The following is a 17,382-nucleotide window of genomic DNA, read 5'->3' on the forward strand; positions in this document are numbered from 1 at the left end:
GGCGGGCGGTGAAGGAAAACATCGTGAGGAAACCTGCATGTGTATAATTTCAACGAAATTCTGTCACATGTGTATTCCATCAAACCGCATTGGAGCAGCGTGGTGGAATATGCTCCAAACCCTCTCCTCAAAGGGAGAGGAGGCCCAGCAGTAGGAAATTTACAGGCTGCTAATGTAATTGTTATATATGTTAAGGAGTAGGGTTGCGTCAGTTAAACCACGAGGCTAGTTACACACTGTTTTAATCGAGGCGTTGCACCGGCGGGGACGCAGCCACACGCACACACGTAAACGCTTTACTTAACTACATATATAACAATCCCTCCACCTATAGTAAAGAACAGTATCAATTACATAACTAAAGCTAATATAAAACTAAGAATGTTCTAGGATTACGCAAAGTGTTTAATTTAATAGTTTTTGATGCTCATAATTGCATGTCACTGAGTCACTCGATACTTATCGGGGTCAGTTCCCGTCTACGAGTGGACACTGGGGCGGGTGGAGGTGTTGCAAAGGTAGAATCGAATTCGTCACTGGCGCTCTCATCCTCTGCTTTCTCCCTCCCGGGATCCTGCGAAGGAGTTGAAGACGCAGATGCAGGAACCATTGACTGTATATCGGGAACGACATCGGGATTCCAAGCTGGTTGGTGATCCGGTCCCGTTGTAGACGTGCGTGCCCTTATCTGGTCCACGTGTCGAGTTACTTCGCGGTTTAATTCTGGTATGAAAACCTTAAACATTACGCTTCCGATTTTTTCTCTAATGAGGCCCTTAATCCAGCAAAATTTTTTATTTTCTGAGTTTTTTGTAGTCCACACTAATTCATTCCTTTTAAATTCTTTTCTTTGCTTCCCTTTGTAGCTTTTACCCTGCAAGCACTGTTGCCTTTCTATAGTTTGAGTTAGGTCTAAGGGTGAAGAAGACGGACTTACATCAATAGGGTTTATGAGATCTAACCTCGAGCGTAATGGCTTGCCGTACAACAATTCCGCCGGCGATTTGCCAGTGGTACTATTTTTAGAATTTCTATAATCAAATAAAAATTTTAAAATCTGATCACTTACATTTTTTTTATTTTTATTAGTCAACATTATAGCTTGTAACCCTTTTTTTATTATTTTAACAAAACTTTCGGCTTGGCCGTTGCTTACCGGGTGGTACGGAGGTGAAAACACGTGTTTAATACCGTTCGATAAACAGAAATCTTTAAAATCTTGTGAAGTGAATGAAGTGCCGTTGTCAGTTACTAAAGTATGAGGTATCCCTACCCGGGCCATAAAATCATACAGTTTCGATACAACAGCTTTAGTTCCGTAAAAATTCATCATCGTATAGCACTCCACCCACTTACTGTACGCATCTACTATTATCAAGAACATTTGATTATTGAACGGACCCAAAAAATCTAGGTGAACACGATAGAAGGGATGAGGCGGGTAAGGCCACGGTGCGAGCGGCGCGTGCGGCGGCCGAGGCCGTAAGGCCGCACACACCGAGCATGCCGCCGCTAGCCTTTCCATTACCCCGTCTATGCCGGGGAACCAAAACCTTTTACGTGCCTCAGCTTTCATTTTAACTACGCCGAAATGTGAGCTATGTAATTCCTTACATATGGTATCTCTTAAGGAGGTCGGTATGACAACCTTGTGACCTCGCAATAAAATTCCTTTTTCAAAAGATAATTGTAATCTAACATTATAATACGGTTTTAATTGTAAATCCCTAACTTTTCTTGGCCAACCTTTAAAAATGTAAAACTTTACTTTGTTTAGAATAGCATCGTTATCGGTTTCGCGCTGCAAATCGTATGACGTCACCGGCAGGCTTCCGTCGAGCACAAAATGCACGTATGTCGCGTGGTCATCCTCGCTTTCATCTGTAAGCGTCCGCACACGGTGAACCGCTTCCCGAGTACCCCGCCTCCCGACGCCCGTCGTATTGCCCGTATCGAGTACTGCTCGCGATAAAAAATCTGCACTGTTATCACTACTCTTAACGTATTCGATACGATAATTGTATGCTGACAGAAATATAGCGTATCTTTGAAGTCTGTTTGCGGACACTTCGGGAATGCCTCGGTAAGGCCCGAATATAGTCAAAAGCGGTTTATGGTCCGTTCGTAAAATAAAGGGAATCGATCTACCGTACAGGTATTGGTGGAATCGGCGAACACCAAATATAATCGCGGTTGCTTCTTTCTGTATCTGCGCGTATTTTTTCTCAGCTGCATTGAGAGTCCGAGACGCATATGATACGGGTCTCTCAATCCCGTCTTGCCCGATCTGTGATAACACGGCGCCTAATCCCACTGGTGACGCATCGACGGTTAATATTAAAGTCGCATGTGGGTCAAAGTGCGCTAAGTATTTATCGGTAGCCATAAGTTTTTTTATTTTATTAAAAGCGTCTTCGTGTATTGACGTCCATTCCCATTTTACATTTTTATGTAGTAAGTTATATAATGGGTATAAAATTGACGCCGCTTCTGGTATAAAGTTCCGGTAATAGTTTGTTAGACCTAAAAAAGATTGTAATTGTGTGACATTTTCTGGTTTGGAGACCTCAAGAATGGCCTTGACCTTATCTGGAGATTTACGCACGCCATTCTTATCGATGATGTGACCTAAGTAGCATAGCTCGTGCTTAAAAAATTCGCATTTTGAAGCTTGTATAGTTAACCCTGCGTCTTCTAGGCGTTGTAATACAGCTGTTAAACGTTGTTTATGCTGTTCCGCATCTCGTCCGGTACATAAAACGTCGTCAAGTAAGAATACTACGCCTTCTAGCCCTGCTAATAAACATTCCATCGCACGTTGGAAAATAGCTGGCGCTGACGACAGACCGAACACTAGCCTAGTATATTTAAACAATCCGCGATGTGTATTTATGCATGTGAGGGCTTGTGATGGTTCATTTAAAATGAATTGATTGTACGCCATCGATAAATCTATTTTACTAAACTGAACACCCCCATTAAGTTTAGCGAACAGGTCTTTAATAGTCGGTAAGGGATATTGGTCAATAATTAACTGTTTATTAATTGTAACTGAATAATCAGCGCATAAGCGGAGCTTCCCGTCTTTTTTTAAAACCGGGACGATTGGGGACGCGTATTCCGAATGCTCCACAGGCTTTAATACGCCTAAGTTCACTAAATGATCTAGCTCTTTATCGATTTTCAGCCTTAAAGCGTAAGGCACCGGTCTAGCTTTATGAAATATTGGCTTTGAATCCGGTTTTAACCGTAACTCAACTGTATATTTATTAAATGCACCTAACTGACCGGAAAACGTTTTAGGAAATTTTTTAATTAATCCCTGCAGAACCGGACTATTTCCCGATGAGTCATTTATATACAACGTATTTATCGCTGGTGCGAGTTCTAATTTAAAATTATGGATAAAATCTCGTCCCAAGAGGGGCGGGCCACCACTCCGCACAACAAACACGTCAAGGTCGTGCACACTCCCAGAGTATGCAACCGGTAAACGTACGACTCCGCAAGTTTCAAGCTTAGTACCAGTATAACCTAATAGTTTTTTATTGGTCGCTAACAACGGCACTTTAGGAAAATATTTTTTGTATGTGCTCTCCGAAATTACACTAACTGCCGAGCCACTATCTATTTCAAATTCTAAAAATAGGTCACCGATGTACACTTTTTCAGTCATAGGCTTGCCTGAGTCACACCTAATATTATAGAAAGACTCACCATCGTCTTCGTCACCCATGTTACCTTCCTCAACATATTTTACTTTATCGACCGTACACATTCTTCCTAAATGCCCCTTTTTACTACACTTTTTACACTTATAGTTTTTGAAACGACACTGAACTGATTTATGGTTTGTAAAACCACATACACTGCACTTTTCTTTTTTGGAGATTGCGAACACGCCATCTTGGCCTGCTGCAGTCACGACGGCCCCGCTGCCACCTGGCATCGCCACCGCCGACATGGCGGCCAAACGTGCACAACGCACGCTTTCCGCCAAATCCACTGCCTTTGCCAAAGTCATTTCCCGCTGATCTTGGGCAAATAACTTATCTCGTTCGTGTCCGGGTATCATGCCCATGATGAACCTATCTAGTAGGGCCTCTTCCAAGTTCTTAAAACCACAGTGTGCTGCCAAGCCTCTAATTCTGGCTGCCCATTGAGTGTGACTCTCGCCTGACTGCTGCATTGCCGAATAAAATATAGATTTTTCTGAGAACCCGATACGTTTAGGTGTGAAGTGATTATCGAGTAATCTCAGTATTTCCTCGTAGTCCACGTCTTCGGCCTTTCTAGGCAACGCCAGGTCACTAGCCAGTTTAAACGTAGATTCGCTTAGCGCGCTGAGTAAAATCGCCCTTCGTTTGACCTTTGATTTGTCCGTTTCATTTGTAATATCGTTTGCGATGAACCATTGATTTAAACGCGATTTGTAGCTATTCCACTCTTGCGAACTATGATCGAATGATGACAATATCCCAAACGATACTCCTGTCGACATTTTCGGGTATAATAATATGTATAATTTTAAATTATCTACGCGTGTTTCCGATCGTCGCCACTGTTATATATGTTAAGGAGTAGGGTTGCGTCAGTTAAACCACGAGGCTAGTTACACACTGTTTTAATCGAGGCGTTGCACCGGCGGGGACGCAGCCACACGCACACACGTAAACGCTTTACTTAACTACATATATAACAGTAATGTATGTAATGTTATGTTTATTTATAATAACTGGCAATTAAAACTAAGTCTTTATGGATACTTAATATGTGTTTATAATTTACTTCGTGAGAAAATCTCCTCTCTGTTCCAACCATAAAAGGTAAAAACCCTAATAAGGCGGCAAATTCGAGAGCTTGATTAATCTATGATATTTACTATGGATTCGCGAAAAAAGGCGGTTTGAACGTCGACGAAACTGTTATCGGAAATTTGGAAGTAAAATTAAAGTGGAAATAAATGTTTAAGTGCAATAGTGTTGTATTATAAATAAATATATATTAATCATAAATACTTAATAGTGCACAATATACCTGAGTTATTAGCAAATCGCATGAAATACGTAAATCTAAGGTATGTTTATCTTTTTTTCTACTTTCATTGGAAATAGGCTGTACATATGATGTATGTATCTAACTTTTTTTTTTTAGCATTAGCAGCCTGTAAATTTTCCCACTGCTGGGCTATAGGCCTCCTCTCCCTTTGAGGAGAAGGTTTGAAGCATATTCCATCACGCTGCTCCAATGCGGGTTGGCGGAAAACACATGTGGCAGAATTTCGTTGAAATTAGACACATGCAGGTTTCCTCACGATGTTTTTCTTCACCGCCGAGCACGAGATGAATTATAAACTCAAATTAAGCACATGAAAATTCAGTGGTGCCTGCCTGGGTTTGAACCCGAAATCATCGGTTAAGATGCACGCGTTCTAACCACTGGGCCATTTCGGCTCTTGTATCTAACTAGCATGGTAGATATTATTTTTAGATTATCCTATTATTATCGCGTTATAAAAATACTATGGGAGTGAATTTATATGATGCGCGCGCTCAGGGTGACATCAAAACGACACGTTGCTCGTTAAGCCGCCATTTAAATGTCCAAGTATCTCGTGATAGTCAACTTCGAAACATATCTTGTTTTAAAATTTCGTCACGAATTTAAATTGTGAATATTTAAATTTACGAGCAAGCGTTATTAATAGTAGTCGTGAAATAAGAAGAAATTACTTTTATCATAATAATCATAATAATTTTATTGCAAATCAATTTAAATAATATACGCGTATTTTTTTTTCATTTCATATAAGTAGTAGTGTTTATTACGTATTACGAAACTAAATGTAAATTGACGTCTTCAATTTGTCAATATATCATTAATATTATTAACAAGAGAGTAATCTAACGTCTGTCTGTCTATCCTCGAAAATAATGAGACGTTGTTACCGCACAATCGTATTATTCCTCCGTCGTATTTAATGATTTGTCATTTTTATTAATACAATATTTTCGATAACAACTATCTGTCATGGAAGTATTATATCTACTCAACTATCGTTTCAGTTTAGTGCCCAAATAAGTTTTCAGATATCTAACTTGTCCGTTTCATAAATTCAAATCATTTGTAAAAAATAAATTGGTAAAGAAGGCATATTGTTCGATACAAGATTATGTAGATGAAAAAAAAGCGTGGAGTTAATGCTTGTTGACTTCCAGGCAGGAGACATAACATACATATATAATTGTATTTAACTAACATGACTGTATTTTTAGATGTTGAAAAAGAGTAACTACTGAGCTTCTTGCCGGTGCTTCTCGGTAGAATCTACATTCCAAACCGGTGGTAGCTTTACTTAATATAGGTTGTTAACTATGTAAAAAGACGGGTTTGTATCCCGGGTAATAACACCCATAACAAATACACTTTTACAAAAAAAAAACGTAAAGTTACCACTAATTCGAAATTTAGATTCTACCGAGTTTAATTGACAAGAAACTTACTGTTGTTCGACATTTGTAATACAAAATTATGCTACTTAAATATAATAAAATTTATATAATATCACCTGCCTGAAAGTCAACAAGTATTAGCACCACGCTTGTTTACCATATATATAATGTTGACGGCTAATTTAAAAATATCTGCGGAATTTTATTATTGAAATGAATACTGTGCCCCCGGAAGGATTTATTGACTTTGCGGAGTGGGAAACTTGGAGTTACAAGTCAACTTCCGTCCCATCTGACTATAAGGGCGTAGTAATTGACAACACACACACACACACACACAAATGGACTATATCTAACAGTATCATAGTGTTGGTGTCTTGTTGTCAAACACTTTTAAACTTTCAATTACAATGAATTACTTTAATGAGTTTTAACCCTTAAATTACATAGTAATGTATTAATTATGATAATTGTTTATATAGTTCTGGCGGTTGCTTCAAAAGCTTCAAGTTAATGTGTCTCGCATGCCCCGTGTGTACATGTATGACTTATTTACTATTCCGCAGTTTAAATCAAATTTAGAACATAATACTGCTATTGTATAACTCCGTAGACAACAAAATACACTCTAACAATAAAAATGATTTTGATATTGAACGTTGCATCTTTTAAACTAACAAAAATGGTAAATCAATAAGCTCATCCCAATAACATACATTTGTTTTTATTTGAATAAATTTGATTTGTTCATTTATTGTTGTAGTATTATTTTTTTGTAATTGTGTTTAAATATCTCAATAATAATAACAGATAGATAGATAGATAAAGTCTTTATTTGGATCACACTACATGAGTAAAAATAAGAAGATAAAAAAGAAATGACAAAAGTAACATACATAGCTCAATGTCGTACGTGTAGTCTCCCATATTTGGAGGGGCACAACTCGTGAAACTTTAATTAAATATAAGAATTTGTATCTTTTTAATAGACTCATAAATTAAATACAAGTTCAATAAATCAGGATAATAACTTTTTGTTATTTATCTTATCAGAATGAACAGACTGATTCTTGGCTGTAGAAAAGAATCTATTCGAAAGTACTTGTGCGTATTTTGCACAAACGGTTTCCTACTAATGGCTTTATATGCATACACAGTGTTGTTATTGTATGTCATAATAGAAGGCCCGGACGACGGACGCTGTGGTTTACATTATACGTTGATTTATATTATTTATAGTTGTATGGTAGTAGGCATAAAAAAATCTTATGTCTAAGTGTGTAAGTTCAATCTTGCTTCATAACAAAGTTAAAAAATTCACTTTAGTATGTAAGTTGTAAAAGAGCAACAGACCGACAGACAGAGTTACTTTCGCATTTATGATATTAGAATATATGATAATTAGCATTAGCAGCCTGTAAATTTTCCCTAGGCTAAAGGCCTCCTCTCCCTTTGAGGAGAAAGTTTGGATCATATTCCACCACGCTACTCCAATGCGGGTTGGCGAAATACACATGTGGCAGAATTTCGTTGAAATTAGACACATGCAGGTTTCCTCACGATGTTTTTCATCACCGCCGAGCACGAGATGAATTATAAACACAAATTAAGCACATAAAAATTCAGTGGTGCCTGCCTGGATTTGAACCCGAAATCATCGGTTAAGATGCACACGTTCTAACCACTGGGCCATCTCGGCTTTTATATGATAATACTAAGACAAAAACCTTTGATAAATGCTGAATGTAACGGCACAATAACATATCGAAAAACAGTGTTTATGTGTAACAGCGATATATTTTTTTGGACATAGTTTACATATTTAAATTCGGACGAGCAAACGTCAAAAGTAACTTAAGTGACGTTAATATTAGATGTCAAAAACCTTTTTTTAATTCGACGCTGTCATCTTTGTGATTGATGCGTCCAATTATAAGGAATATTAGTTATTGTTATTGATGGTCAAATTATATGAAGGGATAATCCCTTTTTAAACATGTTACGCTTGCCCGAGAAAGTTCAACGACCTAAGTGAATAACAACAATGGCGTCTCTTGAAACAAAAAAAAATCGCTATACAAAAGAGAGAGTAGGAAATAATAAATTATATACATTGTTTAATGCGACGTTCATTGCCAGTTATATTGGTGTTTATTTAATTTGATTTCAAATAAAGAATAGAAAATCTATTTTCAAAAATAAGAAAGGTTATTATACTAAAAAAATAAAGGCACGTCCAATTTTAGATGTTGTTGCGATAATAAATAATAATAATCTTTGATCGTGCCTTATAAATTTATTAACATATTTTTATCTTTTACTAGCTAATCGTCCCGACAAACACAAAAAGTCTTCGCGTAGTCACCAAAATTTCAACGCAATCGAAATCATTTATTTATATATTATTTCCTTATGTATTCCTTGTCAGAGGCTCACCATACATTGCCAGTAATAAAACAAACAATTAAAAAACATCGGATATTATTGAAAGGGTGTGCGTATATCAAGGAGTGTTATGCTGTAGGCTTATGCTCAGACCCAATACGCTTAAACGTAAGTATGATATAAGCTGCCTTAAATTTGACCGATCTTTATGACCTTTATTGAAATATACTTTATTGTACACCACAAACAAAATGAAACACACACAAATAAAAGTAATACAAAATTAGTAAAATTTTACTTATGGCTAATTAGCCATCTCTTCCAGACAACCCAATCTGAGAGAGAATTTTTAAAATCAACGTCGTAGGCGGTGCAGTCATAAACTTTACACACTAATACTTATAAATACTACATATATACATATATATATAATATATATCTCTATTATACACTAAAAATGTTATATAAAGGAAATTAATTAAAGTCGTCTAATTATTATTAAGGTAATAGTTTTTTACGGCTTTTTTAAAAGCAGAAATTGATGGAGCTTTTTTTAAATCTATCGGTAGGGCATTCCATAACTTTATGGCCTGTACAGTAAACGAATTGTTTAGAAATTTTGTTTTGTGAACAGGAATTTTGAGTGTAAGGTACCGCGTAGATCTTAATAAAGAAGGATCCCCAAGAAAATCAAATTTTTCGCTTAAATACTTAATAAAACTATAGTTAAATAGCGCACAGTACAGAAGGGAAAGAATATGCAGGTTCCGGCGAAGACGAATAGGAAGCCACTTGAGTCTTGAACGACGAATAAATCTACCTTCGAGATCATGCCTGGACTACCAATTATGATTGCCTGCGATTTACTTGGATTGATGTTAAGTCCGTATCGCTTACTCCACTCAGAGATTGAAACAAGATCGTCATTAATAGCATCAATCGCTGCAGGAAAATCTTTAAGTGTTTATCTATTAGGTAGAACAATAAAAATTGACATGTGCATTAACACCTTAAAAATATTAATCATTCCATATATTGCCATATACTGCCAAACAGATATACTCAGTATGGTTGTGTTCTGGTTTGAAGGATGTGTGATTCGATATTAATAAAGGCACAAATATGTATATAAGCGAACCCAAAATGACCTGACCTTTTATGCTTTTATATTAAATTTAGTCTTGTTAATTGTAATTATTTTGATTTTTGATTTAGTCATTCCCCAATAACTAAAAGATTTCATTCATATTAATATCAATTACTGTAACAAAACAATTATATCCACGTTTTAATTTATTTTTATTTTTTTAATTTAATTTAAGAGTTTTGAAAGATTAAGTTTAATTTATATTTACTTCGTACGGATGGACTCTTCAAATAATATTGCGTTTACGAAATAGTTAGCGATCTTTTCGTCTGACTTAGATAAGGCACGTTCACAATTACTTGTTCCACGGAGTAAGGATACGTGCCTTATACCCTTCGATATTAATTAAAAATAAATGATGAGTATTAAAAAGTTGCGCCGTTTTATAGGCAACTGGATTTAATTTTCTTTTATTATGTAATACTAGTTGTTGCCCCCGGCTTCGCTCCCTTTATTGTTGGCTGGCAAAGCGTAACATACAGACAGACAGAATTATTTTCGTATTTTTATATTAATATAGATGAATGTTGGTTTTATTTTTATAAAAGACTATACTAATCCTCTTCGCTGCTTCATTTGTATACAAAGAAACATACTGTGAATGTACTATTATTGGGCTAAGATATTCTTTTTTCACCATGCTGCTTCAATGCGGGCTGGTGGATAATTTTTTTATATTTTCATACAATCCTAGCACGATACGATATTTTCAATGAAATGAAGAGCGTTTATGCCGGATTAGCTGTTTTCACGAGATTATTGAAAGGGATTGTGAGCCAAATATTTACAAGTTACTCAGACAAAAACTACTACACAAAAGTCTCGTATTAATAGAATCTATTGAAAAAATCATCAATAAACATTACTGATAATTGACAAACCACTTATTAAAAATGCATTTTATACAATTTAATGTGGATTGGACAATGTGCTACCTATAAAATGAGTTGCAAGTTGTTTACGTAAAAACTACTTAAACATAACACGCATAAAGTTAAAATAAAGCATATATATATATATATATTTTTTATGGCATTGGTTGGCGGACGAGCATATGGGCCTCCTGATGGTAAGTGGTCACCACCGCCCATAGACAAAGGCGCTGAAAGAAATATTAACCATTCCTTACATCACCTATGCGCCACCAACCTTGGGAACTAAGATGTTATGTCCCTCGTGCCTGTGATTACACTGGCTCACTCACCCGTAGAATATCTGATGAGTGGGTGGTACCTACCCAGACGGGCTTGCACAAAGCCCTACCACCAAGTAAATAAAATAAAAATATTAGCGTTTTTTTCTGATATTCATAATTTGTATAGGTTTTAACACTATCCGCGTTATAAATTTATATATTACAAACAGCCAGTACTGTTTGAACATTTGTTTTTATACTAAAAATATATCAATCAATATTTTCTGATCATTAAAAGATTCCGTCCTGTTGATTTTATTGCTCGGACGATTTCATTTGTTTGGGAGGTTCTATATTTAAATATTACCCTTTGTTCAAACAATAAAACCTTATTTAGGTACAATTTAAAATATGAATGCAGTTAAAAGAAAAGAAAGAATAGTAAAGTAACAGCTCCTCTAGTTAATAATTACTAATTAAATAAATTACTTTACGTTGTTCCAATGCGGGTTGGTTGATACACAAATTTATTGACGCAGATTTTATATTAGACGCATGTAGGCTTCCTCATGATGTGTTTCTTCACCGACATGAACGAGATGAAGTGTAAACATAAAATAAACTCTTGGATTCTTTGGTTTGAAAGCGCAAACGTCTGTCAAGGAGCACACGTACCACTGGACTATTACGGATCTCAGTACTTTAGTTTTGAGTTTTAGTTAGTTTATTTATAATACATATATCTGATGCTTTGACTAATAATGGTTTTTTTTTTCTTATATTAGTAATTATTGTAATGAATATTTTGTTTTACTTAAGATAAAACTTAATAAGTTCTAAATTAACTAATTCCCTCGGATGGTTGATGTAACAATCTGAGAACTGCAGAAGTATTTAATAAAAATAAGTATAAAATTTATCAATACATAAAATTAACTTAAAACATTTAGATAAGCCATATGTTAATGAACTCAACCTAAGTTCAAAATTAATTCAAAAACACATAAAATATTTTCATATAAAAATCTACATAGTCAGTAGATTAGTCGTAATGACGGCGTTGTCAATCACCCATCACGATATTAGTCAAGGGTTCTCGTTGTTATTGCTTTAAGAGTACGTTTTAAGAGGCTGTCATTCGCCGTCACAGTATCCAGAGAGTTAGGGGCAAAAGTGTTCAAGTTAAGCGTTCCATTAAAATGCAAATTTATCTCACATCTTCGACCAACCCCTGAGATGTTAAGTTTTGGACGATGAAAAAAAATTAGTACGATATTTTTTATATTAATAGCGTAAGCCGATTTTTGTCCCAGTGATTATGGGACGATAGCTGCACGTAGAAGATCAGGTATGGTCTCTTACTGGCGATTTACTAAATTGTTACGATTTAACAAAGAATTTTGGAGAGCTACTGGCCGGGTAGAGAGCGGTGCTATGGCTTTATATAAAAAGTAAAAATAAATATAAAACGTGCGAACATACGTCGTCAGTTCACAATGAAATTAAATAAAAAAAAACCTGTCAGAGGTTTCGAAATTTGTAAAAACGCGAAGCTTTCGCGTGCTACCCACTTGTTGTACGTATATTATTAAATCAACAAACAGTAAACTATTTTAATAGTTGTAGGCGATACATTTATTAATAGTGTTGACAAAATTGTAGCCAACATTATTATCCAATACTAGTAGACGCGTGCAGATTTACTCACGTTATTCGTCGTCAGGTTTTGTGTATAAAAAATACCTTATGTCCTTTCTTAATAGCAAATTAAATTCAGTGATCTGGCCGAGATAAACAGACACACTAATACAATATAAGTATAGCAAAATCTTAATACACTTGCTTATAAATAGTTAAAATTCCACCCGCCGTTCGGTGGGTTCAACGCTTCAAGTTTTTCTTGAGCTATAACAATTGTAGTTAATAAACCTTCTTTTTAATTCCAAACACTAACAGCGAATATGGGCTTAGATTGTTACGAGTAATATTTTTGTTTAAACGTTAAGTTCTTAAGCCAATCAATTAATGATTGACTTACAAACTTCAAACAGTCTGAAAGGTCCTTACGTCTTTTAATTGAATTTGTCAATTAACAATTTAGAAGTTGAATACTTTCGAAGGTATAATTCTTGTGTTTGTTCGTTATTTTGGCAATTACTCGGAAACAATTAAAAAGATTCGCTCTAATGAAATATACCTGTACTATTAATGAATGTTATTAAGAGGGAAAGTTTGTTTGTTTGTATGTGGAGGTAATCTTTTAAACTATTGTTAGTACTGCTGTTTGGCGGTAGAATATCTGATGAGTGGGTGGTACCTACCCAGACGGGCTTGCACAAAGCTCTACCACCAACTCGAATTTAGTAAAAAAACCATATCCCTAGTAAACAAAATAAACATGAGGTTCACATGTAGTTATGATGTCTTGACGAGACCAGCCAACTACGCTGGACATATTATAACGCATGTGTGTGTGCAAACACACAGATACACTCTCTATTCCCTCACCCTTATTATCCGATGGGACGATAATTTGAAACTACTAGAAAAAGTTCAGGAACAGGACCGGTTGGTCTTACGTGCTTTTCAAAGCACGAGAGTGTACACACTTCTAACTTCCATACGGACTGTTACGGAGAATTTTTCGACGAAACCCAATGACTTTTTATGAGTAGGTAAGTTGAGGTAAGGTTTGGGGTTTGAAGCCTTGAACCTCGAGATCTGTGGCCTTCTATCAAGCTACTAGACCAATAAGGCAGCCTGTGAGCCATGAAGTGTAGACATACTACAGGTCAGCTCGATTCAATTTAAAATTTGGTTCACAACTGCGACTGATCTGTATCTGTTTTCTAATTCCACATAAACTAATGTTATGAGAGAATAAAAACGCAATTACCTTTGCATTAATCAGTTACCAACTTTGTAATGTGATGTGAAAGTTTTATCCAACGAAATAATTCGTTTATTTTAACTCTCTTTTTTGTTTGTGTTTTTTTTTAATAGTTAGAAAAATGTTCCGCAGTGTAGCAGCGTGGTGACATGTGCTCCAAACCTCAAAGGGAGAGGAGGCCTTAGCCCAGCAGTGGGAAATTAACAGGCTGGTTGTAGGAATGTATGCGTTGCGAAATGTAATGCTGCTAAAGCAGCATTACATTTTTTGATTGATTTTTTGTTAATTGTTTTATGTAGGAAGAACTAAAAAAATGAAGCCTGCAAATGTCCCACGAATACCTCGTCTTCTTGAGTAGATTTAGAGCTTATACCACGATTGGGTTGGTGGATGCACGTGGCATAGTCTCATTCACAACGTGCAGGATTAGTCGCGATGTTTTCCTTCACCGCTGAGCACGAGATGAAATATAAATATTTACTAATTATTATTAATTAAATTATAAATTAATTAAATTATATTATTAATTAAATTATAATATAAAGCATTAAATCAGTGGTGCGACAACCACGGCGAATATTTACCATAAGTTTTTTTGTTATTTTAAAATTAAATGACAATACAACGATTCTAAAAAGTTTGGGATATTAAAGTTAGACAGCCAATAAAACTCTTTGTGAATGAACAATAAAGTTCAATAAAGTCCATTTGCAGTGCACTCGAGTCGAACGCAGACATTAGATCGACTTTCTATAACTTCAGTAGACAATTGTGTATATACTTGAAGATTTGTTGTACGATATAATAATACATAATTACTTTGTGGTAGGGCTTTTTTCAAGTCTGGGTAGGTACCATTCACTCATTATATATTCTACCACCAAACAGCAATAATTTAATGTGTGGTCTTGTTTCAAGGGTGTTAAGCCAGTGTAGCTACAGGAATTAACATCTTAGTTCCTGATTTTGGTGGAGCATTGGCGATGTAAATTATTAAAATTCCTTACGATGCTAATGTATGTGGTGACCACTTACAATCGGGTGGCCCAATAGTCTATTCGCCTACCTATTTTGCAAAAATAGCTCATGATAGGAATACTAGAACATGAAATTCACGCTTTAGAGCTCTGTAAAACCCAATAGCTTTATAAGGTTTCACACAAAACTACTGTTTTTTTTAGAGATATATTATGTTAATGAATATAATTATAAACATCTAAAAATCTTAAATTATAATATGGAATTTAAAACTGCACAGATGTTCATTAACCTACTGGTAGTCGGAGGCTATCATTGCAGCTTAAAGGAGAAATAATACGTCCCCAAAAGTTTCCCCCAATCCGATCAGATGCGGAAGGCAATGTAACTTTAACGCAATTTTTTTTTCTTCGCTTGATATTTTGACTTGATTGATTGATAAAATAAAGTAATAACTCAGTCATAGCGTTGAAAATTTTGGTTGAAAATGAGTCGTGTATTGGCTGATGTCTGCGTTGCCCCCGAGACGCTTTAACAAAAGACTGATTGGAATAAAGAACTGGAGTGGACTCGATATTGGATCTATTAGATGGTTTGTAGTTAAATGGCTTTCACAAATAAGTATGGTATTATAAGATATTTACGTCTTCGAACTTAATCCTAGTAGTGCTATTGCTATTCGAACCCAATAAGTGATACAATTACGAGAACAGGGTTCATCAATAGTTGTAACAAACATATATTATTAATAAATATATGATTTGGAGATTTGGACATATTGCTCAAATTTTAAATATAAACACACATAACTATAAATAGAAATTAATAAAAAAAAATTGTATGTCTGTCTGTTATCCTACAACGGCTAAACTGCTGAACCAAATTGTTTTTTTATTTAATAAGCAAGCATGAATTCCACGGAGTGACATAATATGTGCAAGCCCCTACCACCACCACCACAGGTACCACCCACTCATCAGATATTCTACCGCCAAATAACAGTACACTGTATTGTTGTGTTCCGGTTAGAAGGGTGAGTGAGCCAGTGTAATCACAGGCACAAGGGACATAACATCTTAGTTCCCAAGGTTGGTGGCGCATAGGTGATGTAAGGAATGGTTAATATTTCTTACAGCGCCTTTGTCTATGGGCGGTGGTGATCACTTACCATCAGGTGGCCCATATGTTCGTCCGCCAACCAATGCCATTAAAAAAAAACATTAAAAAACAAAACTTACGACCGCTCCATAACATGCGCGCAAATTTGCTTTAGGAATACTTCTTGACTGTACTGTTAAAAATATTATACGAGTCCACAAGCTTAAAAGCTTCAAAGTATACGTTTATTGGTATGTTATAAGAAGACGCAAAATTAATCAACGTGAACAATATTTTTTTAAGTAACAGGTGGCGTACGAGTAATATTCTGATGGAAAGTGTCTATCACTGACGCTGGACGTCTGCAATACCGGCGGTTTGCAGGGGTGTTAAAGGTAATTGCTGGTTTTTAAAAAAATATTTTTTGTAGAAAAAATTAAAAGATACCATGCTAGTAAAAGTCCTACAAGGTCAAAGTTTCTTTTCACTCTAGGAAAAGTTTTGATGGATTACACCACGCCCTATTGTGGGTTGGTTGGATGTGGTAGAATATTACTCAACACTTGAATCGTCATGTTCCAATATTGAATAAAATGTAATGTTTATAAAATGCTAAATTGTGTGTGAATTATAAACAAAATTGATCTTATTAAAATCCATCCCGGACATGAACCCTCTAAATCGAAATAAAAAATAATAATAACATAAATACCACCTGGGCTATTGGTCTCATAGACATTGGCGCTCATAGAAATGTTAGGTATTCCCTAGATAGCCAACGCGCCACCAACCTTGGTAGCAAAGAAAAGTGTGTCATCTCAATCTAGATGATCGTTTGGAATGGGACATTTTTAATGCAAGGGAACCTTTAGAATTAGTCACTAAATAATTTAATATTTTAAAATGACCAGGGAACCTTACCTCTAGTAAAGGTCTGGACCCAAGGGTCCAACTCGTTTTAGCCACGTCAAACAAAAATTGAACATTTAATTTTAAACTTTTAGCCAATTTGTTAAAATTAAGTCATTTTGATAAAGTTACCCTCATTTTGGACTAGATTTAATTAAACTTAAATTCAACGTGATGTTTTGGGAATTGTTAGCGCAAATAATATGAGGTAAGTTTCGAAAGTTTTTTTTTACATAACCCTGAGTACTAATATACTAGATGGAAAATCACAATGGCACCAAAATCACGTTAATATATACAAATACTGTACTTGTATGTAAAATATTATTTTTCTCATGAATCGTTGAGTTCTTCATAAAACAACTAGTTGTACAGTCTATATATATTA

The 17,382-nt window shown here is 35.5% G+C and overlaps 2 protein-coding genes across 2 annotated transcripts in view; both read right to left on the minus strand.

Annotated features, from left to right (window-relative positions):
* Window positions 1-17,382, minus strand: part of LOC125072421 (allatostatin-A) — an 81,444-nt gene that overhangs the window by 17,099 nt on the left and 46,963 nt on the right. The gene's annotated exons all lie outside the window — the stretch shown is intronic.
* LOC125072420 (uncharacterized protein K02A2.6-like) lies at window positions 226-4,670 on the minus strand. The gene has a single exon (XM_047683049.1). The coding sequence runs from the start codon at window positions 4,499-4,501 to the stop codon at window positions 449-451; it is 4,053 nt and encodes a 1,350-aa protein (XP_047539005.1). The 5' UTR covers window positions 4,502-4,670; the 3' UTR covers window positions 226-448.

Source organism: Vanessa atalanta, chromosome 21 (genome assembly GCF_905147765.1).
Source record: "Vanessa atalanta chromosome 21, ilVanAtal1.2, whole genome shotgun sequence".
In the NCBI taxonomy this organism is placed as follows: domain Eukaryota; kingdom Metazoa; phylum Arthropoda; class Insecta; order Lepidoptera; family Nymphalidae; genus Vanessa; species Vanessa atalanta.

What these genes read in the sequence shown, in the direction of transcription:
- LOC125072420 (XM_047683049.1), bottom strand. Translation starts at nt 4,501, where the DNA reads ATGTCGACAGGAGTATCGTTTGGGATATTGTCATCATTCGATCATAGT.